The sequence below is a fragment of the Triturus cristatus genome, chromosome 3_2, assembly GCF_964204655.1.
Source record: "Triturus cristatus chromosome 3_2, aTriCri1.1, whole genome shotgun sequence".
Taxonomy (NCBI): domain Eukaryota; kingdom Metazoa; phylum Chordata; class Amphibia; order Caudata; family Salamandridae; genus Triturus; species Triturus cristatus.
This window is the reverse complement of record NC_140584.1, coordinates 841,119,286-841,146,465: the sequence shown is the minus strand read 5'-3', so window position 1 is coordinate 841,146,465 and position 27,180 is coordinate 841,119,286. Positions and strand designations below refer to the sequence as shown.

Sequence of the window (27,180 nt, the reverse complement as noted above, 5' to 3'; positions counted from 1 at the left end):
CTAAATTTGGCTGAGCTGTGGCCGCCAGAGTGTCTATAGTCGCACCTAGGTACTGTTGTACGTGTGCAGGCTGGAGATGGGATTTCGGGTAATTTAGTGAGAATCCCAGACTGTGAAGGAGGTGAATGGTGCGGGACATGTGGTTGGCACATTGCTGGGCTGATTGTGCTTGAACGAGCCAGTCGTCCAGGTAGGGGTAGACGTGTACGTGCTGCCTCCGTAGATGTGCCGCCACAGTAGCTAGGCACTTCGTGAAAACCCTGGGTGCTGTTGTCACGCCGAAGGGAAGGACTTTGAATTGGTAGTGCTGCCCCTGAACAGTGAACCTGAGGTATTTTTTGTGTGAGGGGTGAATGGGTATGTGGAAATACGCATCCTTGAGGTCCAGCGTGGCTAGGAAGTCTCCCTGCTTGAGAAGCGGGAGGACTTGCTGGAGAGTGAGCATGTGAAAGTGCTCGGAAAGAATGTACCGGTTCAGGGGTCTTAGGTCTAGTATAGGTCTGAGTGACCCGTCCTTTTTCGGTATTAAAAAGTAGAGGGAGTACACTCCCGTACCCTGCTCGTGGACGGGTACGACCTCTATTGCGCCTTTTAGAAGCATACTTTGCACCTCCTGCTGTAAGAGCGTTAAGTGCTCTGAGGACATAGGACGGTTTCTTGGAGGAATTGTGGGTGGAGCTCTAGACAGTAACCGTATTTGACAATATCTTTGACCCACCTGTCCGTGGTGATGGAGTTCCACGTGGACAGGAACCTTTGTAGCCTTCCCCCGACAGGTGTTATGTGGTCGGGAGGAAGGGAGAGAGCGTCACTGCTTGTTCTTGGGGGAGGACCTGGTGTTGCCGTAGCCGCGTCCTCTTCCCTTTGTACTGGAGCCACGATATCCACCCCCGGTGTTTTTATCGTAGGTGGTTTGTGTATTGCCCTTGTTGTATGTCTGCTGTGACCCCTGTCCTCTACCTGCTCCTCTATTTACGGGGCGACGAAAGGAGCTGCTCCGAAAGGACTGAGTCTGGAGAGCCCCCATGGACTTTGCGGTGTCCGTGTCCTTTTTTATTTTCTCAAGGGTGGTGTCAACCTCCGGTCCGAATAAATAGTCGGGGTTGACAGGCTGGTTGAGTATATTATTTTGCACCTCAGGTTTGAATCCGGAGATTCGCAACCAGGCATGTCGTCGCAGCATGACGCTCGTGTTAATGGCCCTGGCAGCCGTGTCTGCGGCATCTAGTGCACACTTGATGGAAGCATTTGTGAGTAGCTGTCCCTCTCTGATAAGAATTTCTGCACCTTCTTTGTACTGGTCAGGGAGATGTTGGAGTAGTTGCTCCAATGTGTCATAGTGCGCTCTATCGTAGCGAGCGAGGAGCGCTTGAGTGTTGGCTATGCGCCATATGTTGGCAGCCTGGGCGGCAACTCGCTTGCCAGAGGTCTCTAACACCTTGGACTCTTTGTCCGGGGGAGGAGCGTCACCTGTCGTCTGCGAGTGTGCCCTCTTGCGAGCATTCGCTACGACAATGGAGTCTAGTGGTAATTGGCCTCTGATGTAAGTAGGGTCCCCAGGCGCCGATCTGTATTTCTTATCGATCCTGGGGTTTATCACTCGTGCCCTGGTGGGTTCTTTGAAGATGTCCTTGGCTGGTTTGAGGACCCCTTTCAACATGGGCAGAGTTTTTACAGGTCTTTCTGAGGATGCGAAGGTGTCCATAAGAAAGTCGTCCTCGATGGTGTCAGAGTGAAGCTGCACTCCATGATTATTTGCGGCACGTTCGATAAGAGCGTTGAACGCTGCAGTGTCCTCTGTGGGAGATGTTTTCGCCCCATAGAGTTGTGGATCCTGTGCATCTAGAGGTGCACCTGGATCTGCAGGGTCGCCCCAAGTTTGATCAGGGTCCTGTTGGTAATCAGGGTCTATGTCTCCGTGGTAGGGGACTTGGTCACCCATGTAGTCCTCCAACACATCCGTGTCGGAGTGTGTGGGAGAGAATGATTGTGGATCCTGGTAGGGCGAGTGGAAAGATTCGCTTAGGAGAGGTTCTGAGTCCACAGGCAGCTTCCTTTTTAGTGGGATCCGGAAAGGGTCCAAAGGTGGCTCCGAAGTTATCCTCCGTTCGTGGATAACCATCCTGCCGGTGTTGGCGTCGATGACATGTGACGGAGATGCCTCAGCAGGTGTAGTTGTGGTGTGGGTGACCCGTGTCCTGAGTTGGAATATTTTTGGGATCGTGGACGGAGGCAGGCCAAAAGTAATGTTGGCTGGCGCCGAAGAGGCTGCTGAAGCTTTTATTGGGCCGGAGGCCGACGTGTCCTGGAGGACCGTTTTGGTTTTGCTGCTTTGTGCTGCAACAGGTCGCACTTGGAGCGCCTTTGAGGCTTTCGCGCCGACCAGGTCTGTAGAGGCGGTTGTGGACTTTTTCGGCGCCGGTGGGTCATCGAGTCGAGGGGCGGGAATGGCCGTCGACGTCTTCGATGCATGAGGCTTTGGTGTTGCCGTGGAAGCGATGTGAGACGCAGCCGGCAGTGTGACCTTTGGTGTCGGAGTCGATGGCGTCGACGCCGGGAGCCGATCAGGTTTGCTGGCACCGAAGGCCTTTTTCCGTATGCCGACTCCGACTTCGGCCGCTTCAAGTTCGGCACCGAAGTCTCGCTTGGTGCGCTCGGTGCCGACGCTTTTCGCTGGCGTCGAAGGTGTGGAAGGCCTCGATCCGACCAGCGCCACTTTTGGTTTCGGTTTCAATTGAACCAGTGCAGCTTTCGGTTTGGAAGAAGGGAAACCAGCCGGTTTAGGTAATAATGGCTGCCGTTGAATGTCCGAGGCCGGGGCCGAAGAACTGCGGGCTAGGTCTCGGGTAAGGCCCGAAGGCGATCCCTCGACCGGAGCCATAGACTGTGGCACTGGGCTCTCTTCAGGCTGAACGGGTAGGCCTTGCTCGTCATTGGAGCTACTCTCTTCGGCCCCTAAGGCCTCATCGTAGTCTCCTACCTCGGTGTCGTCTTCATCTCTGCGAAAGAGTGATTCGTCGACGTCGTTCGATCCGGAGTCATGTTCGGAAACGGGACTGGAGGGTAGGATCTCCAATTCTTCGACATCTTCGGTCTTGGCGTTGAAGATGTCTGCCGGTGCCGCGTGCTGCGCTTCGAGTCTTGCCGCTCGTCGATTCCGTAGAGTCTTCTTGGAACGGAACCGGGCACAGGCCATGCATGTCGATTCGTCGTGATCCGGCGAAAGGCATTTGTTGCACACCGGATGGACATCGATGTGGGGATATTTCGCATTGCATACCGGACATCTCTTGAACGGTGTCCTCGATTCCATCGTCGATGTCGTCGATGGGCAGGTAAGATGCGAAAAGTCGGTGCTGAAAGTTGGTAAACTAACAAAGGAGTATCGAAACCGATCGATAAAACAGTACCGACGCGAACTAAAGGCCTTTTGGCCTCGATAAAGTTTTTCCTAACTTGAGTTAAGATAGCACATCCGAACCCAATGGCGGAAAAAAACAATCTGAGGATGGAGAGGATGCCCATGCGCACTGTAGTCCAGGGGAGGAGTCACCTATCCCAGGATACCTCGAAGACTCTTCCAGGACAACAACGTGCAAACATCCGGACCCAACACTAGGCGGCGATCTATGCACAGATATGAATTCAGCAGCCCACATGCCTCGAACACTTGGAAATGCTATTCTGAAATGTAACGGAGTGCTTAGCTGTAAAAACACATTGGATGAAAAGTTTATTCTGTACTGTAAGGACTGGTTTTGCCTCAAGATAAAGAGGAACGTTCATATGAAAATGTAATGAAATGTTCAGATTGTAAGGTCTAATTGAAACTCGATTCAAATAAGAACGAAATGAGATAAAGTCTTATAGTAAACCTTACATTTAATCGGTGTAGTGTCCTTTTTGAGTGGTGCTGCGCAAGATTGCGAGCTGGGTAGGATGCACGCATGAGAGGCCCAGTGGAGATGTAAGCCTGTTGACCTGAGCCAAGCTACCCCTAGGACGTAGGTCCAACAAGTTGGTGCTCAGCGGTGGGATCCTTATTCAGTGCTTGCATCCGCTTAGTAGCAGTTTTGCGCGTGTCACCACCTACACCGGATTGTTTTAACTGGAGTTTTCTCCAGACTGTTTTCATGATTGGAGGTTTTCAAAATTGTCCTGTGTTATACTTCCTTTTTAGGGAAGGTCTTCCAGTGTGAAGTTCTTTTTGACTGTGTTGGGGTCCCATCTGGTAGGATGGAGTTCGAGTTGGGTAGGCTGGAAGAATATACGGTGACCCAATTGAAGGAATTCTGCCAGGAGAGGGAGGTATTCTTTAAGCAGGGGGCGAGGAAAATAGAGCTCCAAGCTAGCTTAAGAGCCTGGGTTATGGCCCACCCTAGCGGGAAACGGGAGGAGGAACCAGGACTGGACCTCCCGGAAGAAACGGAAGTCCTTTTCCCCCTGGGTGCGGCAACATGGACGTCGGATCTAGAGCCCCATCAAGAGTGGGTAGTAGCGCTTCAGGGGGGAGCCTGACCTCTGCTGATCTAGTTGACCGAAGGGAGGAGAGGCAGTTCAGAATGGATCTGGCCCGTTTGGAAAAAAAGAGGGAGGAGAGGAGATTCCTCCATGAGCTCCATTTAAAGGAGTTAGAGCTCAAAGCCCTACAGCTTGGAACCCCCAGCAGTCCTGTTGGTGGCAGCGTACCGAGAGAAATCCCCAGGGAGTCCAGGCCTTACCTGCCAAAAGATGTAGTCGCCAGCTATGGTGTCGGGGATGACATCGTTAAATGGCTGGCTGCCTATGAGGTCTCTTTAAGAGCCCATGGGGTCCCCGAAGCTCAGTGGGGGGGGGTGGGCTATACAGGTATATGCCTCCGGTGGGGAGGGATGCCTTGTTAGCCTTGGAACAACAAGATCAGACCAGGTACCCCGTCATGAAGGTCGCCCTAGTTAGAAAATTTGGGTTGACCCCTGAAAAATTCAGGCAGAGGTTTCGGGGCAGTCAAAAGTTGGCCACCCAGAATTGGGTAGACTTCTTGGACTATGCTAAGAAGGCCTTAGAGAGCTGGGTACAGGGCAGTGAGGTGAAGGACTATGAGGGACTGTATAACCTGATTTTAAAGGAGCACCTCCTCGAGAAAAGTTTTCCGGAGCTGCGTCAGCACCTGGTGGACATCAAGCTAACTAATCCTAGGAAGCTTGCAGAGGAGGCGGATATCTGGGCGAGTACTCTGGTATCCTCGAAAGGGACTGGAGGGAATTTCCAAGGGGCTGGACAGGGCGCCCCCCAGAAGAAAGAGGGGGGAGACAAAAAGAAGGCGTTCTCTAAAGGCCCCCAAAAGAGTTCACAAGGGAAGGGAGTAGGATTCCCTCCTAAGGTTGGCCCCCACAAACCCCCGTATCCTGACCGTGGTCAGCAGCCTAGGGTTGTCCGATGTTATGAGTGTGGTGAGGTTGGGCACTATAAGGGGGATGCCAAGTGTCCCAAGAGACCACACCCTCCCATTGGAGGAAAGACCCCTGGGGTGGCGAGTGTAGTGCTCGGGGAGGAGTTGCCCCTAGATAAGGGAGGTGAGTGTGTAGGGCTAACCTTAGTGTCCTTAGGGGATTGTGAGATGGTTCCTAAGACCCAGGTGCCCGCGAATACTACTAAGTACAGGCAATGGGTCACCATCAATGCCCAGAGGGTGGAGGCTCTGCGGGACACAGGAGCCAGCATGACTATGGTAAGGAGTCAGCTGGTGTCCCCAGAGCAGGTGGTTCCCAATGTAGTCCACCCGGTTGTGATGGCTGACAACCGAGAGGGTCACTATCCGGTGGCCCAGATTCCCTTTGAGTGGGGAGGGGTTGCGGGTCCTCTACGAGTTGCGATAAGCCCTGCCATGCCGGTCGACTGCCTGTTGGGAGATGACCTTGAACACTCGGCGTGGAAGGAGGTCGAGTTCAGGGCCCACATGGAAATGTTGGGAACCCCTGAGTGGACGTGTGCCAACACCCGGTCCGTGACTGCCCGGAGAGGGGATTCACAGAGGTTGGAGCCTGGGACAAAGGCCCAACCAGCTGCCGGAAAGGGTAAACGGGGTCGGGGAAAGCCTGCCCCGGCATCGGAACCTCCAAAGGCAGATGGGGTGACTGGTGTGGTCCCGGAGTCTACGGAGGGGGATGTAATTTCCCTGGAGGACTTACCTACCCCTGCAGACTGGCAGGTGGAGGGAGGACCTACTAGGGAGGAGTTTTGTCGGGCTCAAAAGGAGTGCCCTACCCTTGAGGGTTTGCGGCGGCAGGCCGAAGCCCAGGCAGCGGGTAACGATTCGGGGAACTTCCACATATATTGGGAAGATGGACTCCTGTATAGCGAACCCAAGGCTCCGGTGCATGGTTCATCCCGGGCCTTGGTGGTTCCCCAGCGTTACCGAGCCTTCCTATTGGGATTGGCTCACGAAATACCCTTGGCAGGACACTTGGGACAAGACAAGACCTTTGCTCGACTTGTCCCTCATTTCTACTGGCCTCAGATGAGGATTACGTCCGATAGTTTTTGTAGGACGTGTGTAACCTGCCAAGCTAGTGGGAAGACAGGGGTGAAGCTGAAGGCTCCCCTGGAACCACTGCCTGTCGTTGGCACCCCCTTAGAAAGGGTGGGCATCGACATTGTCGGGCCATTGGATCCACCAACGTCTGCCGGTCACAGGTTTGCTCTGGTTCTGGTGGATCATGCCACACGGTACCCAGAGGCTATCCCTCTGAGGACCATTACTGCACCTGCAGTGGCACGGGCCCTTATGGGAATTTTCACCCGGATGGGATTCCCCAAGGAAGTTGTGTCGGACAGAGGTACCAACTTCATGTCGGCATATATGCGGGCTATGTGGAAAGAGTGTGGAGTCACTTACCGGTTCTCCACCCCTTATCACCCCCAGACTAATGGTCTGGTGGAAAGGTTTAACAAAACCTTAAAGGGCATGATCAGGAGTCTGCCCGAGAGCCTGCGGAGGAAATGGGACGTCCTCCTACCTTGTTTTCTGTTTTCTTACAGGGAGGAACCACAGAAGGGAGTGGGCTTCAGCCCCTTCGAGCTGTTGTACGGGCACCCTGTGCGTGGACCCCTCAGCCTGGTGAAGGATGGATGGGAAAAGACTCCCAGAAAACTTCCCCCGGATGTGGTGAGCTACATGCTGGCCTTTCATAGCCAAATGGCTAGGTTGTGGAAGCAAGCTTCTGAAAACCTAGAAGCCAGCCAGACGGTCATGAAGGAATGGTATGACCGAAACTCTCACCCAGTGGAGCTGGAGCCTGGCCAGAAGGTGTGGGTGATGGAACCTGGAGAGCTTAGCGCCCTCCAAGATAGCTGGTCAGGCCCCTTTGAGGTGGTTGAGAAGAAGGGCAAAGTCACCTACGTGGTAGACCTTAAGACCCCCAGGCAGCCCCATCGGGTGCTCCATGTCAACCGCCTCAAGCCTCACCAAGAGAGACCCGAGGTCACTTTAATGATGGTAACTGATGGGTCAGAGGAAGAAGAAAGTGAACCTCTTCCTGATCTTTTTGCGTCCCAAGAGAAGGATGGGTCGGTGGAGGGAGTGATCCTATCACCATCCCTAACTCCTGAACAGCGGAGAGACTGCCGCTGCGTTTTGGAGCAGTTTGCTTCCCTGTTCTCCCTTATCCTGGGAAGGACTCATCTGTGTACCCATGACGTGGACACAGGGGACAGCCCACCTGTGAAGTCCAAGTCCTACCGACTGTCGGATAAGGTGAAGGCTAGCATCCATGGAGAAGTTACCAAGATGCTAGAGCTAGGAGTGATTGAGCCTTCAAGTAGTCCCTGGTCCAGTCCGGTGGTACTGGTACCCAAAGCTGCCCCACCGGGCACTACCCCAGAACTCCGGTACTGTGTGGATTACAGGGGACTGAATTCGGTGACAAAGACAGATGCTCATCCCATCCCAAGGGCGGATGAGCTCATTGACCGGTTGGGAGCTGCCCAATATCTCAGTACCTTTGACCTTACATCCGGGTACTGGCAGATTTCCCTGACGGATGGAGCCAAGGAAAGGTCAGCCTTCTCCACACCCGAGGGTCACTACCAGTTCTGTGTGATGCCCTTTGGGCTCAAGAACGCCCCTGCTACGTTCCAGCGGTTGGTGAACCAGGTCCTATCTGGGATGGAAGCCTTTTCAGTTGCGTACCTGGATGACATCGCTGTCTTCAGCCGCAGCTGGGAGGACCATTTGTGTCACCTTCAGGCTGTACTTCAGGCTTTGCAGCAGGCAGGTCTGACGTTCAAAGCCAGTAAGTGCCAGATCGGGCAGGGGTCGGTAGTGTACCTCGGTCACTTGGTGGGTCGGGGCCAGGTGCAACCCCTCCAGGCCAAGATCGAAACCATCATGGCCTGGGAACCCCCCCCCCCCCCAAGACTCAGACGGAGGTCCGGGCCTTCTTGGGCCTCACGGGCTACTACCGACGCTTCGTCAAGGGATACGGTACTATCGTGGCCCCCTTGACTGAGCTCACTTCTAAAAAGCACCCTCGACGGGTAATCTGGACAGAGGGATGTCAACAAGCCTTTGACACCTTGAAAAAGGCCATGTGTGCGGCACCTGTTCTCAGGGCCCCTGACTTCGCCAAGGAGTTCATCGTCCAGACAGATGCGTCGGAGCACGGTATCAGGGCAGTGCTGTCGCAACTCAATGACGAGGGTCTAGACCAACCGGTGGTTTTCCTGTCTAGGAGACTACTCCCCCGGGAACAGAGGTGGAGTGCAATTGAGAGGGATACTTTTGCGGTGGTGTGGGCTCTGAAGAAGCTGCGGCCATACCGGTTTGGCTCGCACTTCCTGGTTCAGACCGACCACCGGCCCCTCAGGTGGCTGATGCAAATGAGGGGCGAGAATCCCAAGCTATTGAGGTGGTCCATCTCCCTACAGGGAATGGACTTTAGGGTGGAACATCGCCCAGGAGTGGACCACGCCAATGCTGACGGTCTATCCAGGTATTTCCGCCTTAGTGAAGAGGACTCCCAAGGGGTTGGGTAGCTCTCCCCACTTTCAGCTGGGGGGGGGGACGCGTGTTAGACCTGTCAGCCCTTTGGCAGTTCCCTCCTCATTTTATTATTTTTGTCTTTTCCCCCTCCTCATTTTTTTCTGTCTACCAAACTTTTTGGGTGCTGATGCAGAGGTTCTGGGCGCCTCATCCTCACTACCTGAGGGAGAGGCGCAAGGTGCTCCACTGAGGAAACTAGATGAGGGAGGTGAGATACACAAAATGGTGGCTCCAACTGTCACCCCAGCACCTGGACCCTGACTGCCATGAGAGGTTCCGGAACCTTCTGGGCCCCTCTGGCAAGTCAGGCCCAAGGTGATAAATAGAGGTGACAGGAGGGCGGCCATTTTAGAGTAGAGCTGAGTGGCCGGTTAACCAGGAGTAAGGCACCTGAGTGGGGAGGTGGCTGCACTGGTCAGGGATTGACAGGTCTTAGGGTCTGCACGGGTTTCCCTCGCCAGCGACACCACCCCCAACCTGATGACCAGTCCCTGAGTGCCGCCAGTGACTTGAGACCGGAGTATTTAGTGAGACCCCGAAGAGGAGTGTACCCCCTGACCTCTGAGTTCGAAGGGAGGGCCATTGCTGGGGCCTAGCGACTTATAGCTCCGCTGTCGCCTGCAATCGCCATCTGTACTGGTTCTGAGAAAGATGTGTGCGCCCATGCCCTGAGGGTCCTGTCAGCTCAGTCCTTGTGCCGTGAGAGGATCGGCACCGTGTAAACTCAATCGCCCTTCCTCCCCGAGTGCCGCCTTCAAGTTGTAGCTGTCTTCCCTAATGCCCGGACACAGCGTTACCTGAGGAATTAGGCTGTCGCTGCCGACAGCAAGTCGCCTGGGTAGAGGGAGCGGCCCCGGGCGTGTGGCGAAGTGAGAGCAGCACAGCTGCGTTGCTGTGGAAACCCGCATCAGGAAGTTAAAGCGGGGCAGCCGTGAAGTCGTTGCCCGAGTCACATGAGCCGGGGTTGGAGCGCCGCCCCCTGGCTGTGCAGGAGCGGAGGCCGCACCTCCATCGGACACGCTGTTCCGGGACTGGAGCCACAGGAGTGGTGGGCCGACCGACAACGACGCCTCCTAGTCAGGTGACCGGTGGGGAGGAGGAGGTTCTGCCAACAAGTTAGGGGGAGTGCCCTCTGACGACGACGGACGGAGGTTCCCATCGGAATAGGAGAGAGCCTGGGGGAGGGAAGATCCTGAGGGGAGGTGGCCCCGTGGAAGGGAATCTTGCATCCTGACTGCTGGGAGAGAATTCCTCCACCGCTTAAAGGCTCTGTGACACCAACGAAGGGGAATATCACGCAATCTCGTGAGCTGCCAGAGGAGAACATCAGACGGACAGTAAGAGGGGGAAAATAGCGTGGGAGAAGGGAGAGTGTTCGTGCGCTGGGGAACTTTCCAAAGACTTTAAGAAAGGGAAGACCTTCCACGACTGTTATAAGTATTGGCAGTATAGCGCCCCCACGTGAGTGACTCGAGTGAGGTGAAGGGTGGAACACATATTGGGGCGGATGGTGGTGGTGCCAGCCCCAGTAACCAAAAGCATTGAGGGTTCAAAGGTCATTGGGATAGTGTAGATTCAGTGTGCAAACCATCCCTAATAGCTACCTGGATGGAAGTAACCCCTAGAATGTCAACGGTACTACCCCTGTCCTGATAAGTGGTATATATCCAGGGCAGTCAGTTAACCCCCCTTTGTTAGTTTAAGGTTTACCCTGAGAGTAAATCGGGGATTGGTTACTGGGCAGGGTTGCTAGGGGTTAGATGTCCTTCCAGAGGCCAGGTGCTATGCATAGCCCACACGGAGAGTGTTAACGATGTGCCAAGTCTGAAGTAATTCTCCCTGTACAATGTTGACATGTAATACTTGGAAATGCTATTCTGAAATGTAACGGAGTGCTTAGCTGTAAAAACACATTGGATGAAAAGTTTATTCTGTACTGTAAGGACTGGTTTTGCCTCAAGATAAAGAGGAACGTTCATATGAAAATGTAATGAAATGTTCAGATTGTAATGTCTAATTGAAACTCGATTCAAATAAGAACGAAATGAGATAAAGTCTTATAGTAAACCTTACATTTAATCGGTGTAGTGTCCTTTTTGAGTGGTGCTGCGCAAGATTGCGAGCTGGGAGGATGCACGCATGAGAGGCCCAGTGGAGATGTAAGCCTGTTGACCTGAGCCAAGCTACCCCTAGGACGTAGGTCCAACAGACGGGCATCCTCCCTGCAGATATTCACACCGCCACTATAGTAGTTATCCGTAAGCCTGGTAAACCAGCGGCCGAGTGTGCATCGTGCCGACCCATCTCCCTGATCACTGTCGAGGCCAAAATTTTGGCCAAACTACTAGCCAATCGTCTGCTTCCATATCTCACTGCATTGATCTACCCTGATCAGTCGGGATTCATGCCAGGCCGTAATACTGCGCGTAATCTCTGCCGTGTCCACGGGGCACTCGGTCGGGCTGCAACACTCCAAGAGGAGACACTTATGCTTGCGCTCGATGCCAAAATGGCATTTGATACGGTGGCTTGGGAGTATCTCATTGCTGTCCTGGCCCGTGTTGGGTTGGGGCCCCGGTTGATCGGATGGATCAGACTTCTATACAACTTGCCCATGGCCCACATATCAGTTAACAATCACCGCTCGGGCTCCTTCTCCCTATGCCGCGGCACGAGACAGGGTTGTCCGTTGTCGCCGCTTCTCTTTGCTTTGGCCCTTGAGCCGCTCGCGGTCTGGATCAGGGGCGACCCGGAAATCAGAGGCTTTAAATAGACACCAGATCATGAAGACCGTATCTCCTTATATGCGGACGATATTTTGTTGTATCTAACTTCCCCGGCGCGCTCGATCCGTCGTGTACTTCATATTTTTCATATCTTTGGGGCCCACTCCGGTTACCAGATTAACTGGTCCAAATCCCAGATGTACCCACTCTGGGGTGACCCACCAAATAGTCCCAAAGGCTACACCATACCGGTGGCGCCACAGGGTTTCCAATACCTCGGTATCTTTATAACATTAGATTCCACACTATTTTATGATCGGAATCTATTGGGCCCATTGCAGAGGTTTAAAGCAGACGTGGTTCATTGGAAGACATTGCCCCTCACACTATTGGGCCGTGCATCCCTATTTAAGGTGCTTGCCCTCCCACGCTTTCTCTATGCGCTGCAAAATACGCCCTATCCGATTCCCGAATCTTATTTTTTACAGATCGAGGCTGCCATCAGAGACTGGTTATGGGATAACGGACCGCCCCGAATCGCGATGCAGAAACTTACCATGGGATGGTATGATGGTGGAATAGGACTGCCGGATTTGCGCCTTTACTACCAGGCATCGCAATTGATAGTAATTAACCAGTGGGTGTTAGGGTCCCATGATGATCCCAATTTCCATACTGATCGCTGGCTCCTTGGGAGGGGAGGGTATAATAGAGCACTATACTCAAACTATAAAAATCTCAATCTAACTGGCCCGACTGCCCGGACGGTGGAGATATGGCACAGGCTCAAGCGGCGCATGGGTTGGTATGGGCGGTTGACTAAGGCCACCCCACTCTGGGAGCCTGATTGTCTGGGAGGCTGAGTACCTGCGCAGGGTTTGACAAATGGGACCTGATCGGTATCTCTACGGTGGGGGATGTGTGGGTCAAGGGTAAAAAGGCGACATTCACGGAGCTCCAGCTTAAATACCAGCTCGCACCCTCAGAGTATTTTCGTTACCTTCAAATTAGTCACGCTATTGACGGCGCCCTTCCTGTTGATGCCCCCCTCCCAGACTATTCTCCTTTGGAGGACAGGCTACTGTTGGACCCAATGGACCGCAAGGCAATCTCCCGGACTTATAAGAAGTTAATTAACAATAGGACCGACCCTATGCGGAAAATTAGGGCTCGCTGGGAGGCGGACTTGGGGGAACTGGCTGACGAGGACTGGACAGATGCGTTAGCTTCCCCTAGTGAGGTGGCAAAGCGGATGCAACTTCGCCTTGTTCAGATTAAAATTCTGCATCGTGTATATTTTGACGCAAAACTATTGTATAAATTGGGAAGGCGATTGGACTCGCTCTGCCTGCGACACTGTCACCAGATAGGTACATTTTTCCATATTCTATGGGCATGCCCACACATTCAGCAGTACTGGATAGACGTCACCCTACAGATGGCGAGGTCCATAGATAAGCCCTTGTCCCCCTCTCCCCAACTCTGCCTCCTGAACGTTTGGGAAGCTACAGACCTTACGCAGGCAGTGCAAGAGTGGTCGGCCATGGGGTGGGCCATTGCAAAGAGGAATATTGCCCAGAAATGGGGGGTGGGTACCGTACCACAATTGCGTGCTTGGGCCACTGATATGGATCAGGCCATGGTGGCGGATTAAACAGTATACAAAAGTCGAGGATGCCCACGGAAGTGGGATCACAAGTGGGGATCTTGGAACAACTATCGGGGGGGCCTCTGTATTTCTCCTACTGTGGAACTAAGGAGGGAGAGACTGGAGGCATTGGACAAGGCTGGGGCAAGCGCGGTGACCTGAAGTCTCCGGGCTACCGGACATATACTGGGGGTGGGGGGTTCCCAGATCCCTGGATGAGCACGGAACCACCTTTACGCTACCTCACTAATTGGTTTGACCGGAGACATAATGCCCTGAATATATTGTTTGTAGCTTTCAATGCCCGAATGTACACTCCGCCAGTGGTGGGGCTAATTAAGTGTCATTATTGCTGCACTGTTTTTTGTTTTCAATAAAAATTGTTTAAAAAAAAAAATATGAACTATTTGTCTTCAATCATAACAGTGTCCCCCATGAGGTAACTTTCTATTGGACCTTTTGGCCACACCAGAACCATTGTTTCCTTAAACAGGACAGTGTAGTAGAACACACCGCGTCAACGCCTCAACAGCATTTCTCAACTGACAGGCTATCAGCTGGAATTCTAGAATGCCAGCTGATACGTCATAACTCAGCATGGTGCGCGAGAGGGTACGGGTGCCCGGAGGGAGGGAAGAGAACATTCTGGAAGGAGAATACATTACAGCACATCTCCTTCCTGAAGGAGAGCAGAGGAGGAGGGACATTGCTAAAAACATTCGAAATCCCTAAAATCAACTAGGTTTAGCTATTGCACATCCACACCTGGTTGTGCTGATTTCACTATTGGTATGGTGTACCACAGACGTGTCACAAGTATCGGGTTGACCAGTGGTGGCTCGTCTCTGAGCCTCCCTCTGATCGGTATTATTGTTCACAGTACTTTCTTCTGGGATTACTTCTTGTACCTCAGTAGGTGCAACAACAACAACCTGGGGTTGGTCGTCCCCACCACTGTTGTCTATGTCAGAATCATAAACATTCTTCCCATACTCATCTCTACATGTACAAAATTGGCATTGTGAAATGGTGGAGAGTCTACATCGCTTTGGTCAGACATTACACCCTTCTTTTTCTTACCCATAGAGAGAGTGTAGAAAAGAGCCTGAACTTACGGTCACTTAGCAATGCTGAATTGCAAAATATTTTCTTTCCCTCTAGGGGTTGGGTGTAGCGACTCTGCCCTTTTTCTATGAACCCAGTGTGTTTGACTCTAACCATATCGCCTACTGCAAGGGACACTGGTTTGCATTGGTTTTGAATAGTGATGTTCTTTGCTAATTTCCTGTGAACATAAGTTCTCTTTCACAGTCTCAGGGGACCATAGTGCCCTTTTGGCTGTATCCAGCCATCCAACATTGTCTTTACACATAGGCGTTCTTTCTTCTCATTAAGACAAAAGGACTAGAGCCCGTGCATTCATTTGGAGTCACTCTGTAAGCCCACACCATTTTAAACCATTCATTTTTCCAGGCTAAACCATTATTGCTTGCCCTTGATAACACTGTTGAACCGTTCTACCACACCATTGCCAGCAGGGTAGTACAACGAGGTGGTTTTGTGAGTAATTCCATTCCTATCAACATACCTTTTGAAGTTTTCAGAAATGAACTGAGGTCTGTTGTCACTTAGGATGAACTTGGCTAAACCCTCCCTTGTGAAAATCTTGTCTAGGAATTTGATGATGCTGCCTGTGTCAGTTTTGTGGAGTATACCCACTTCGGACCACTTGAAGATATGATCCACCACCACCACAATGTGCACCTGTTCATCATGTTCTCTTATGGGTCCTACTATATCAATGCCTATTCTCTCTCTCAGGGCATATTCAGGCTCGACAAAGGGTGTAACATGGGCCTGAAAGGCACCTGTGACTTATCGGAGTTCTCACATTGCATACAATCCCTTACCTTTCTTTCAACAGCAATGGCACACCCAGACCACCAATACCACAGCTTGACCCTGACTTTAGTTTTGTTGATTCCCAAGTGCCCTTAGTGGCAAATCTCTAAGATTCTACTTCTTAAGGCTTTGGGGGGGGGGGGGGGGGGGGGGACGAGAAGGTACCACTTTGCCTCGTCTTAAAACTAGGCCTCCTTCTAATGACAGTTCATTTCTGAGTTCCCAAAAGGTTCCGAGCTCCTTATGGACTTTTTTTTTCTGGCCACCCACCAAGTGTTATTTTGCCGAATTCTTGCAACGAGTCGTCATCGTCTTGTGCTTTCATCCACTCATCCTTTGAAATCCCAGGGAACTCTTCAATGATATTGGCCACACAAAACTCCTCTCCCATATCTTCTACACATTCATTCATGAGGAGGGGATTCATTCATGGGGAGGGGCAAGCGTCTCAGGAAATCCGCAACCACATTCTTGGTACCTGGAACGTACTGCACATCATGATTGAAATCCAATAATCTCACAGACATGTGAGCCAGTCTGGGTGAGGCTGCATACAACCCTTTAGTCGCCATTCTTGTGAAGAATACACGTAGGCAGGAATTCACAGTATGAGGTTTATTCTTCAAGTATAAAAAGCACACCGGGAGCGGCGGACAGCGTAGTAGAACAGAGCGTGTCAATGCCTCAGCGGCATTTCTCAACTGACAGGCTATCATAACACAGGATGGTGCGCGAGGGGGTACGGGTGCCCGGAGGGCGGGAAGGGAACATTCTGGAAGGGGAATACATTACAACAGCTACATGGCCTTGGAGGCCAAGATGGTGGACGTTCTGATTTGAGTTCCCGTCTCCCAACCAGGATAGCCATGTATCCTTGGTGCTGGCAGGATCAGTTCAGCTCTCTAATGGCCCCTTACCTCCCAGAAAACTGTTGTGAGGATTGCCAAAGATCCAGCGGCTGACCTACCTCATAACTGCAGGCTACGAGTGTAAAGGGCACCAAGATGGTGGATGTGGCCGCTTGGAGGGGCTAAGGTGAAGGGCTGCGGACCTACGGACAGGGCCTGGCCAGCAGTGCCGAGGTAAGTGGTGACTGATGGGGCAGAGGCTTCTGACGTGCACTTCCCGGCGACGGCGCAGAGGTGGACCCATGCAGAATGCAGACCCAACACCCAGCATTAGGAGTGGCCTGAGACCTGTTGTCGAATTCTGGACCGATGCGGAAACCCTGGACTGTGTGAGACAGAGTGAGGGCCATGGCAAATTATACAGCCACCAGAAGGCTTTTCCTCTTCAGCTCCACCCATCGCAGCAGTTCTGTGAATATCGTGGTCCCTGCAGGTGTTTGGTAGGGCCTTCCTGCGACTCCTGCCTCCCTCCCTCTTTCACCCCACCATAGGTGGTTCCATCGGGTCTCTTCAGCCCTATGGTACAAAAGGTAGGCGCTTGAGAGCTCAAAGGGAGGTGGTGTGTTCTACAGGGAAGAACCCTGGAGCAGTAGACTACAGGTCCCAGAGCATTGCTCCTGAACTTTCCATCTGTATGCGGTCTATTCCAGAACCCTAAGAAGGAAGCTATACCCTGTAGAGTTTATTTGGTAGGCAGTCTCTCCAGGGGCCTGTCGTGCTCTCTGTTGTGGACTCTATTGTGCCCCACGGCCAGTTTCCAATAATCCTCATGGCCGCCCATGGACTTGGATGAAAACCCTGCGACTGGATCCTTGACTAGTGGCTATTTGTCCTATCGCTTGGGGATCCCTGCTGACCTTGAGACTCTCTAGTTTCAGCCACCGGACCACATAGTTTCTCCTAGCTATATGACCCTATAGGAGTCCCCGGCTGCAAGTGCCAACTGCATCCTGGACACTTGCAGAAAAAACAAACCAGAAACCACCGGGTGCGGACACATGATTGCACGGCTCCGGGGGCCCACCAGTATGGAATGTAGTGGCCAGGCGCAAACAGCAGACCTTCCCTTCCCTTAGCTCTCTTGTGGAGGCGAGCACCAGTCATCTGGATCATGGGGCAAAAAATTCTGGACCATCACCTCTGGAACTGTGAAAACTTCGGATAATGCCAGTGTTACAGCAGCTCAGGAGCCCTGGAATTATGGACAGGGAAAACCCACTTCTCAAGCGCAGATAAAAATAAATAAAATCGATAAGTTCACATCCCCAACATTGGGGTCTTGTGAGCATGTGACAGCAATGACTAGCCTTCCCAGCTCCCTGACATGGGGGATGCTGGGGGCAACCTTATAGCTATTCATGCCTCCTGCTTTGCGCTTGAACCTAAGGTTGATGAAGTTTGCACCAAAGTCGCTCCCCTGCAACACCACCTTTGTGACGTGGATCACAGCGTCTCAGAGGCCGAGGGGGCATAGCTCCGAACTGGAAGATCCAATACAGGAACTCAGTTCTACAATCTCTCGTCAGCATTGAAAATCCTGGAAGATTGCATGGAGGATGCTGCAACGTCCATTTTGTGGGATTCCCAGAAGTGCAAATGGTCTGTACCGGAGGGCTTTCTGGAGTTGTGGATTATAAAACTGACGCCCATGGATCAGCTCGCCACCTCTTTTTTCTTTGAAAGAGCTCATAGGTCCATGGCACAAAAAAACCCTCCTGGGTCTCCCCCCAAACCCTACAATTATGAAGCTATTGAACGGCATGTACAGATATGCGATCATTAGGGAAGCCCGCAGGTTGGGAAGCTCTCATATGTCAATCAAATAACATTATAATCTCTCCAGACTCACACATCACGTCCAACAATTGAGGGGATCCTATGAGGAGTTTATGTCACTCCTTTATTGGCCAAATCACCCTTCAAATACTCAGGGATGAGGTGCCGGTGTTATCCTTGGGTGACAGTCATCGGAGGTGATTTTTAATGACATCTTGGCTCCTGAATTCTACAGGACCCAGAGGGTTGAGAAGCAGGACTAGGGGAGGACTGGGGAACAAGGCTGAAAGCTGAATCCGCAAGCTCTGGCTGATACTCATGACTGCAGCGCACAAAATGATGTCTCGCATTGATTAACTGTTGTCACTAACTTTATCTACACGAATGGCTTATTGATTTTACGTTCTGGTGTATCATACAATTCCCCCGTGGTGTTGCACTTTGGCTTCCATGTATCAGACCCCCCCCCCCTCCCATATGGCAACTTATTACCTGGTGCTTAGTAGATAAGCAATTTACACAACTTCTAGCTCAGGAGCTAAAGACCTATCTAGATCTTAATAAAGGACAGATTTGCCTGGCACAATATCGGAGCCTGGGAAGGCTACCTTGCGCAGCATTGCCAAGTCTTATCTGAGAGTCAAAGAAAATGAGAAATATCATCAGATACCAGAGCTAGAAACTAGTATCATGGGCCTGGAATGAAGAATCCAGAGACACCTTCGCATCGCCTTGATTTTAAGAGGGCATTCCTTAGACAACTTCCTCTCTGGGAGGTTCAACAATGTTGGATGACCTGGACGAGAAGAGTCTATGAATGGGGGGACAAATTGGGTAAATTGCTATACTGCCAGCTCACCCTCTGGCCTTTGGCAAATGTATGCAATCGCCATATGATGGGGGATGGGCATGGTGGATATACGTTTGTACTACTGGGAGGCACAGATGTTAGTAATAAATGACTGGTTGAGTGGTGAGAGGCACAACCCTGCCTTTCGGGTGAAGGAAGCACTGGTGGGACGAGACACTATTCTGGGGGATCACGGAGGACCAAAATATAGAGAAGGTAAGTGCAAATAGGTACGTATAGATTTACTGTTCTTAACTCCACATGTACATACATAAATATATATATATATATATATATATATATATATATATATATATATATATATATATATATATATATATATATATATATATATATATGTCAAACAAAATGCCCTGTAGCTTTGGGAGCGCACTCGAAGTCACTCTGCCATCCGGCTTTCAGAAATGCAGCCTGCCTTAATGTTCCACTTTTCAATTAAGATGCCCAACGCGTTTCAAGGTTCCACGACCTCTTCCTCATGGGCTGAACAAACAACAGCATTTAAAACTCACATGCCTGCATTTCCGGTTTGTATTCATTTGCATGTTTATCCACAGTGGGCGTGTGCATAAAGCAATGATTATTAAGATGCATGCTGGGACACAGTGTTCCTTTGACGAGTTTAAATGCACAATTCACTTCAATGGACTATCGTTCCCATAATGCCGTGCTTCTAAAAAATTGCACTGAGCCAAGCCCACTGAGGGCGTTTTCTCAAATAAAAGCACACTGGCTTGAAGTGAATCTTGAATGCCTGTTTTACTGCAGCCCATGAAGAAGAGGCGTTCTTGCCTCGAAACGCGTCGGCATAAAGATGGCATAAAGATAATCTATGGCACACGTGAGGCAAGCTGCATCGAGGCTAAAAGACACCTGTTGGTGTGGGGTGCTATCGAGTGACCTTTCGAATGCTGGGGCAAATTGGATGAAAACATTGCTACACGGCGGCCCGCCGTGGAAAGGAGCACCATTCCGAAGTTAATGGAAGGCTGTGGAGAGAGACTGGCTCTCACTACGAAGCATAGCACCCCAATTGTTGATAGGAGCTTGCTTGAACGTTTGCCTTCCTACTAAGGATTAAAATATGCTTTTAAATTGTGGAAACGGGACATTCAACCTACGAAGGTATTAATGTTATTCACTTCAATGGACTATCGTTCCCATAATGCCTTGCTTCTAAAAAATTGCACTGAGCCAAGCCCACTGAGGGCGTTTTCTCAAATAAAAGCACACTGGCTTGAAGTGAATCTTGAATGCCTGTTTTACTGCAGCCCATGAAGAAGAGGCGTTCTTGCCTCGAAACGCGTCGGCATAAAGATGGCATAAAGATAATCTATGGCACACGTGAGGCAAGCTGCATCGAGGCTAAAAGACACCTGTTGGTGTGGGGTGCTATCGAGTGACCTTTCGAATGCTGGGGCAAATTGGATGAAAACATTGCTACACGGCGACCCGCCGTGGAAAGGAGCACCATTCCGAAGTTAATGGAAGGCTGTGGAGAGAGACTGGCTCTCACTACGAAGCATAGCACCCCAATTGTTGATAGGAGCTTGCTTGAACGTTTGCCTTCCTACTAAGGATTAAAATATGCTTTTAAATTGTGGAAACGGGACATTCAACCTACGAAGGTATTAATGTTATTCACTTCAATGGACTATCGTTCCCATAATGCCTTGCTTCTAAAAAATTGCACTGAGCCAAGCCCACTGAGGGCGTTTTCTCAAATAAAAGCACACTGGCTTGAAGTGAATCTTGAATGCCTGTTTTACTGCAGCCCATGAAGAAGAGGCGTTCTTGCCTCGAAACGCGTCGGCATAAAGATGGCATAAAGATAATCTATGGCACACGTGAGGCAAGCTGCATCGAGGCTAAAAGACACCTGTTGGTGTGGGGTGCTATCGAGTGACCTTTCGAATGCTGGGGCAAATTGGATGAAAATATATATATATATATATATATATATATATATATATATATATATATATATATATATATATATATATATATATATAAATAAAATGAGTTATATAGAGGCAGATTTAGCTTACCTATAGAAACTTAGCTTCCCCAAATTTTTGTCCTCAATATTCTTGACAATATTTTGTCCCACAATATTTTTGTTTCCAATATTCTATCTAACCCCCATTCTGGGGTTGCTTTATATAGACACCATCCTGTAGACCTTACCAGAAGCTAATAGAGTAGCCCTGCTTGCATAGCCATCCCCGTTGAGGTGGACTGGAAGGATCATATCACGTTTGAAACACCCCTATGGCAAGGCAATTGGATGAAACACTAGGCAACCCTTAAAGGATTTGAAGAGTAGGATCGAAACAGTACATCGACGGTAGGTGACCTTTGGCACAGTGCACAAATGAAATTATTTCACAACACCCAAACTGAATTGGTACTACATAAATCCCAGACTTATCAATACTATCAAGTGTGCCATGCACTCATGTCCCACCGCTAATCTCTTGGATCTATACGCGAACACAGCCCATTTGAAGCAAAAATCATAAAGGGCCCTATCACAGATATCAGACTCAAGTGATCAACATCCCGTACCTCTTCTCAAAACTGAGAATACTCTGGGAGGAATGGTTTGGACTGCTGGATGATAATGACTGGAGAGATGCTTGTAAGTCCCCATGGGTACAGGTTATCTCCTGGCGGCTCCGATTTACATACAGCTTAAATATCTACACATGACTACCTATCTCACGCCATTACGATTTTGGTGAGCCAACAAAGTTCCTGAACCAGAATGTTTCCGCTGTTCATAGAGCGAGTGATTTTTTTTCCATATGATGTGGCGATGTCCTGCTCTTGCATTGTATTGGCAAAGGATGTATGCGGCTCCTTCTCGGGTCTTTGAAAGGAAATTGCAACCTTTCCTCCTGTGTCACATTATTGGGTATTCTGGACAATATCGGGTGAAGCCGAGGAGATCGTATATTGCTGGGAATTGCAACCATGCTTGCTACAAGAGATATTGCTAAACACTGGAATTCAGCAAGCCCTCCGTCAATGGATAAATGGCAAGCGGCAGTGAACTGGAGAATGAAACCCAAAGCGACGATCTATGTATCCAGGGGCTGTCTTCAGAAACAAAATTTGAGGGAACTCGTGGACATATTATGGTTTGGGTTAATGTATAACTACATCCTTTTTGTGGGTTGTTTGAAGTGAAGACTCCTTTACTATAGCAGCACTGTGTGTACGTTTTTCTTTTTGTTTGCCTTGAAAGCAATAAAGTCTTTTTTTTTTTTTTAAATGCTCACATATGACCTTTGAGCAATATAGGCGTTATAAACAAAACTAAATAAAATGAAGTATAAATCAAATGGAAAAAATAAAAGTTATGCTACATTGCCTTGATGCACCAATAACCACTGGTCCTTTTTAGGTCTCGCCTGACCCAGCGCATGCGCTGGTCTGGTGAGACTTATTGAGAGGGCTCCAAAAAGTGCTACCAGGCCAGCCTAGAGCTACAGTGCATGTGCGCGGGCGCGCGCGCCGCGCTTTACCACGATAACTTTCACTTTTGCAGCCGCACGGCCGCTTTGATGTTTGATCGTGATCACTTTCACTTTCGCAGCCGCACGGCTGCTTTGCATAGCCAATAGGTCTCGCTTTTGGGACCTTATAAGTATTTAGTTATGCAACTGTTGCATGGCTAAACACTTATAAGGTCCCAAAGGCGAGACCTATTGGCTATGCCAATGCTTGTTTCACTTCGTTATCATGCAAGAATTTTACATCAACGTCGGTGGCGTAACGAAAGTTTAAGGGGCCCCCCTGCAAAGTACACGGAGAGGCCCCTGCTGAGGGGCCCCTCTGCAGCTCGGGGGCCCCACCGCACCGCGGGGGATGCGGAGGCCTGTGTTACGCCCCTGATCAACGTTCAGATTTACTCACCAACGTCTGCCTGGACAAAGAACCATCGTTGTTTGAAGCGGGGGCTAATCATAGCAAAGCTTCTATTGGCCTCTTCATTCTGATGGATAACGATGGTGTCCTGGCCTTGAATAAGTGTCAAGGCTTTCTGGGCATCAATTGCAGCATGCAGTGGGACTATCACAACAAGGTGTGGAGGGCCATCCTTACTGCCCAAACTCCTCTTCTCCAGAAGGACCTGTGGATGAAGCGTCAATGGATAAATGTACATCGTGACCATCAGTGACACCAGTTCACAAATGAGCAAGTATGAGAGCATGGTCCACAGTATTAAAGGTACTGTGAGCACGAGTAACGTCAAGGCAATTAAACCAACATGCTGATAAGGAGCCAATTTTAGATATAGATCTATTGATACAGAAAGGTGAGTGTTTATCAAAGCTTCAATAAGAGACAGGGGGAAAAAACAGGAACCAAAAAGAATGAAGACCCTCAACTTCAGTCTTTGTAAAAGTTAAAAGTGAAATACATTTTATCAGTTGGTGTAAGCGATATGACCATCTAGATGCTAGCTTATTCATTCCAACAGCTTTCATAATTTTTCTTAGCAATTAATCTCTCGCCTTGCATGATTCGGAAATGGAATCAAAACAAAAAGTTGGTTCACTTTCAAATTGCTTTTTTTACCTTTATAATTAATCTCTGCCTCAGACATATATCCAGACCGTGAATTAACTGTTTAGGATTTTATAGTGAGGAAAGAGAGCAGCAAGAGAGGTTGAGGGAGTTTTTATTTCCTACTCCCAACAGATATCCTATTTTTGAAATCAGATCCAAGGGTATGTTTTGGTACTATAGCACACCCAACTGGTTTATTTCTTGAGAATCATGAAGCAGTCTAATTACCAGAAACCCCAGACAGGGAAGGCAATGGGAACAAAATGGGAAGATGTCATACTGTCATTATGGTCAAAGCCCTATTGAAGAAACTAAGAGTAGACCCCAACACCCTCAGAAGCTTCAGGCCATCTCGCTCCTGCCATTCCAACTAAAGCAGAGCTCGAAATATCCACTCGTATTGTCGAGCAAAATTAAATCAGGACAAGCTAATTTTAGGGATTTTACGCCCTTTCTGGCAAGCTGAAAATCCTCTAACTTCTGTGGAAGACAAACTGACTTTTGGCCTCTGTCTCTGAAAGTGGAGCAAATGTGGCAAGATAACAGGATTTAAATACATCTTTATAGCTCATAACATCAAAGAGCAATAAAGATTAATTTAAATCTTATCTTCTCACATTTGCTGACTTTCAGATACAGAGGTCAAAAGTCAGCTTGTCCTTCTACATTTATTTTTCTGTGACTGAAGTTAGAGGATTTTGAAAAGTGAACTGTGTTACAATTGAACTGTGCAAAGCATGTGAAATAAAAGGCTGTACGATAATCAGGATTTTTTTCTAAGACAACACTGAAATAGCTAAGTGAACTGTTCAAACAATTCAAATATATTTCGTTATAAAGACACATTTTTGTAATTCTGCTGTGAAAAACATTTGTATAGGCTCATATAACAAATAAGAACACTTTACTTGGTGATGTGCAAATTTTAAATATTTTTGCTGAAACCCAATTTTCAAACATTGTTTGTGCACTATTATCAGTGAAGCTACATGTTAGTTATTAAGTTGTGGCAATTTCAATGGAAAATATGCTATTCTGTAAATGGCAGAGCAGTACCACATCATGCTTTAGTAATATATTTATGAAAAGTGAGTTTTTAAACATGAACTGGGAATTATTACTGCTCCTGCCCAGATGACAGTACTATTAGTGAACTAAGGGCCAGATGTACGACCATTCCATTTTGCGAGTCGTAAATTGCAGAGTTTTGCGACTCGCAAAACGGAATTTGTGATTCTCAAATGGGTCGCAAGGGACCGGACTCATTAATATTCATGAGGCAGGTCGCAATTTGCAACCCATTGGGAATGGCCTGGAAACACAGGGATAGTGGCCTGCTGCGGACAACAGACCCCCATGTCTGAGTTTGACTTTTCAATAAAGCAACTTTTTTTTTCAAATGCAGCCCGTTTTCCTTAAAGGAAAACGGAATGAGTTTAAAGGGTAAGCAGTGGTCCCTGGGACCACTGCCTGCTCTTAAAAATATGTTTCGCACCCATTCACATAGGGCAAGGGCTCCCCTGGGGACACCTTCCTGTTTGCGAGTGACTAACCACTTACTTGAAGTAGACAATAAACTTAAGAGTGTTTCGCAACCAAGACAATGGCACATACCATTCTGACTCGCAATTAGGAAGGGACGCCTTTGTACGCCCTTTTCGAATAGTGACTCGCAAACACTATTTTGCAAGCCACCTTCCCGCAAAACAGCTTTCGTACATACCACCACCCCTTTTTTGTGGTTGCAAACGGGCCTATTTCCCGTTTGTGAGAGCATAAAACGGTCGTAGATCTGGCCTAAAGAGGTAAGCCAGGGATCATGTGTACCCTATATATGGGCTCGATTCTTCTTATACATGGAGCAAACATTTAGTCTAGTATATAAAAAGGTTTTTTGTACAGCAGAAATGGTGAACTTGCATATTTGAAGGTGCTCTCTTACGTGATAAACAAAAGGGTGGCTCCATAAGACAAAAAATTGCCTAGGACCACACAATTTGAGAACAGTTCACGGGTCAAGTACATTACAGTTAGGTAGAGTAGATTATTCAAGTTACTAGACCTGTAGGTCTAGTAACATTTTTAGGATTTTCCAAGCCCTGTAAGGTCATTGAGAAATCTATCAATACCCAACTCGCAAACCACCTAGAACTCATCAACTCCTTGACAGTTCTCAAACAGGCTTTTGCACCAACCACAGCACATACACAGCCCTCACTGCAGCCACTGACAACATCAGAAGCACCCTCGACCGAGGAGAAATGGCTGCAATCATCCTCTTCGACCTCTCTGCAGCTTTCAATACTGTCTAACCCAAGTCACTTATCCGAAAGCTTCAGCACTTGGGTATCTGTGGACCGGTCATCAAGTGGATATCCTCCTTCCTCATTGACAGAACTCAAGGAGTTATACTTCTACCCCCCACCCCCAACACACACCTCAGAACCAAAGAGACACATCTGCGGAGTCCCTCAAGGACCCTTGCTGAGCCCAACACTCTTCAACGTCTACAGGACCCCCCTCGCAGACATCATCAGAGCCCCAGCATCAACATAGTATTCTACGCCAATGACAAACAGCTCATCCTATCCCTTATCAATTCAACTAGCACTGACAAATCAAAAATTCTGCAACTAAGGAAAAAAAACTGCCTCCAGCTCAACACAGACGAAACCAAAGTCCTAATCTTCAGTAACAGCCGCTCCCCATGAGACATCTCTTGGTGGCTCTAAATACTTGGTCCTCACCCAACCCTGCAGAACATGCCAAGAACTTAGGGATCATCCTGGACACCAACCTCTCCATGAGCAGACAAATCAACACATTCTCCTTATCATGCGTTCACATCCTGCGAATGCTATGCAAGATTTTCAAGTGGATCCCACTGAACGCCAGACCAACGGTCACCCAAGCTCTTATCATAAGTACATTTGATTACGGAAAAGCCCTCTACATCCGAATCAGAGCCCATGTCCTATGCCAACTCCAAACCACTCAGAATGCCGTCGCCAGACTCTTCCTAACATCCAGCAAAATAATCACATCTCTCCACACCTCAATAATCTCTGCTGGCTCCCAGTCCAGGAAAGATGTATATTCAAGCTACTCGCCATGCCTACAAGCTCTCCACAGCACTGGTCCAGTTTACCTCAACCACTGCATCAACTTCTACCAACCAACCAGACACCTTCAATCTACATCCTAGGCAGGAGCACTCCTCTCTCGCATCAAGACGACCAGAAGCAGAGAACGCTCCTTCTCATACCTCGCAGTCAACACCTCCCAAAACACCTCAGAACCTCCCACTCCCTCATGGAATTCAGAAGGCACCCAAAACATGGCTCTTCCAGACGAACAGACATGATCTCCTCCCACTCTCAGGCTGCCCAACTCAGCGCCTGGATACCCTCACGGGGGATTAGCCATGGTCTACAAATCCACATAACATTGCTTGTTTATCTAAATGTGTTAGCTACAGGGCTGGAGTTGTTCAATGAACACAAGGTTTCATTACAGATACCATTACTGTTCAAATAAGCATAGGTATTTTGCAACTCACCACAAATTCCTGGCAACATTAAAGCATTCCTTACAGCAAAGGAGGAAGAACAATGCAATCAGGTCTCCAGCGTGCAAACATTCGGAGCACTATATTTTGGGTGGCGCTACAAAAGAGTCAGATCAGTGACAAGGTAGACTTTAAAGGTTGTCAGAAAAATACACAGGTGAAATGGATTGTCAGTTATAAT

The 27,180-nt window shown here is 49.3% G+C and overlaps 1 protein-coding gene across 1 annotated transcript in view; it reads right to left on the bottom strand.

Moving 5' to 3' along the window:
- The window catches only part of TSR1 (TSR1 ribosome maturation factor), a 184,050-nt gene that overhangs the window by 94,874 nt on the left and 61,996 nt on the right, over positions 1-27,180 (bottom strand). The window contains exon 3 of the mRNA XM_085649095.1: positions 22,775-22,991. Within this exon, the coding sequence (XP_085505221.1) occupies positions 22,775-22,991 (217 nt within the window). The remainder of the gene's footprint in view (positions 1-22,774; positions 22,992-27,180) is intronic.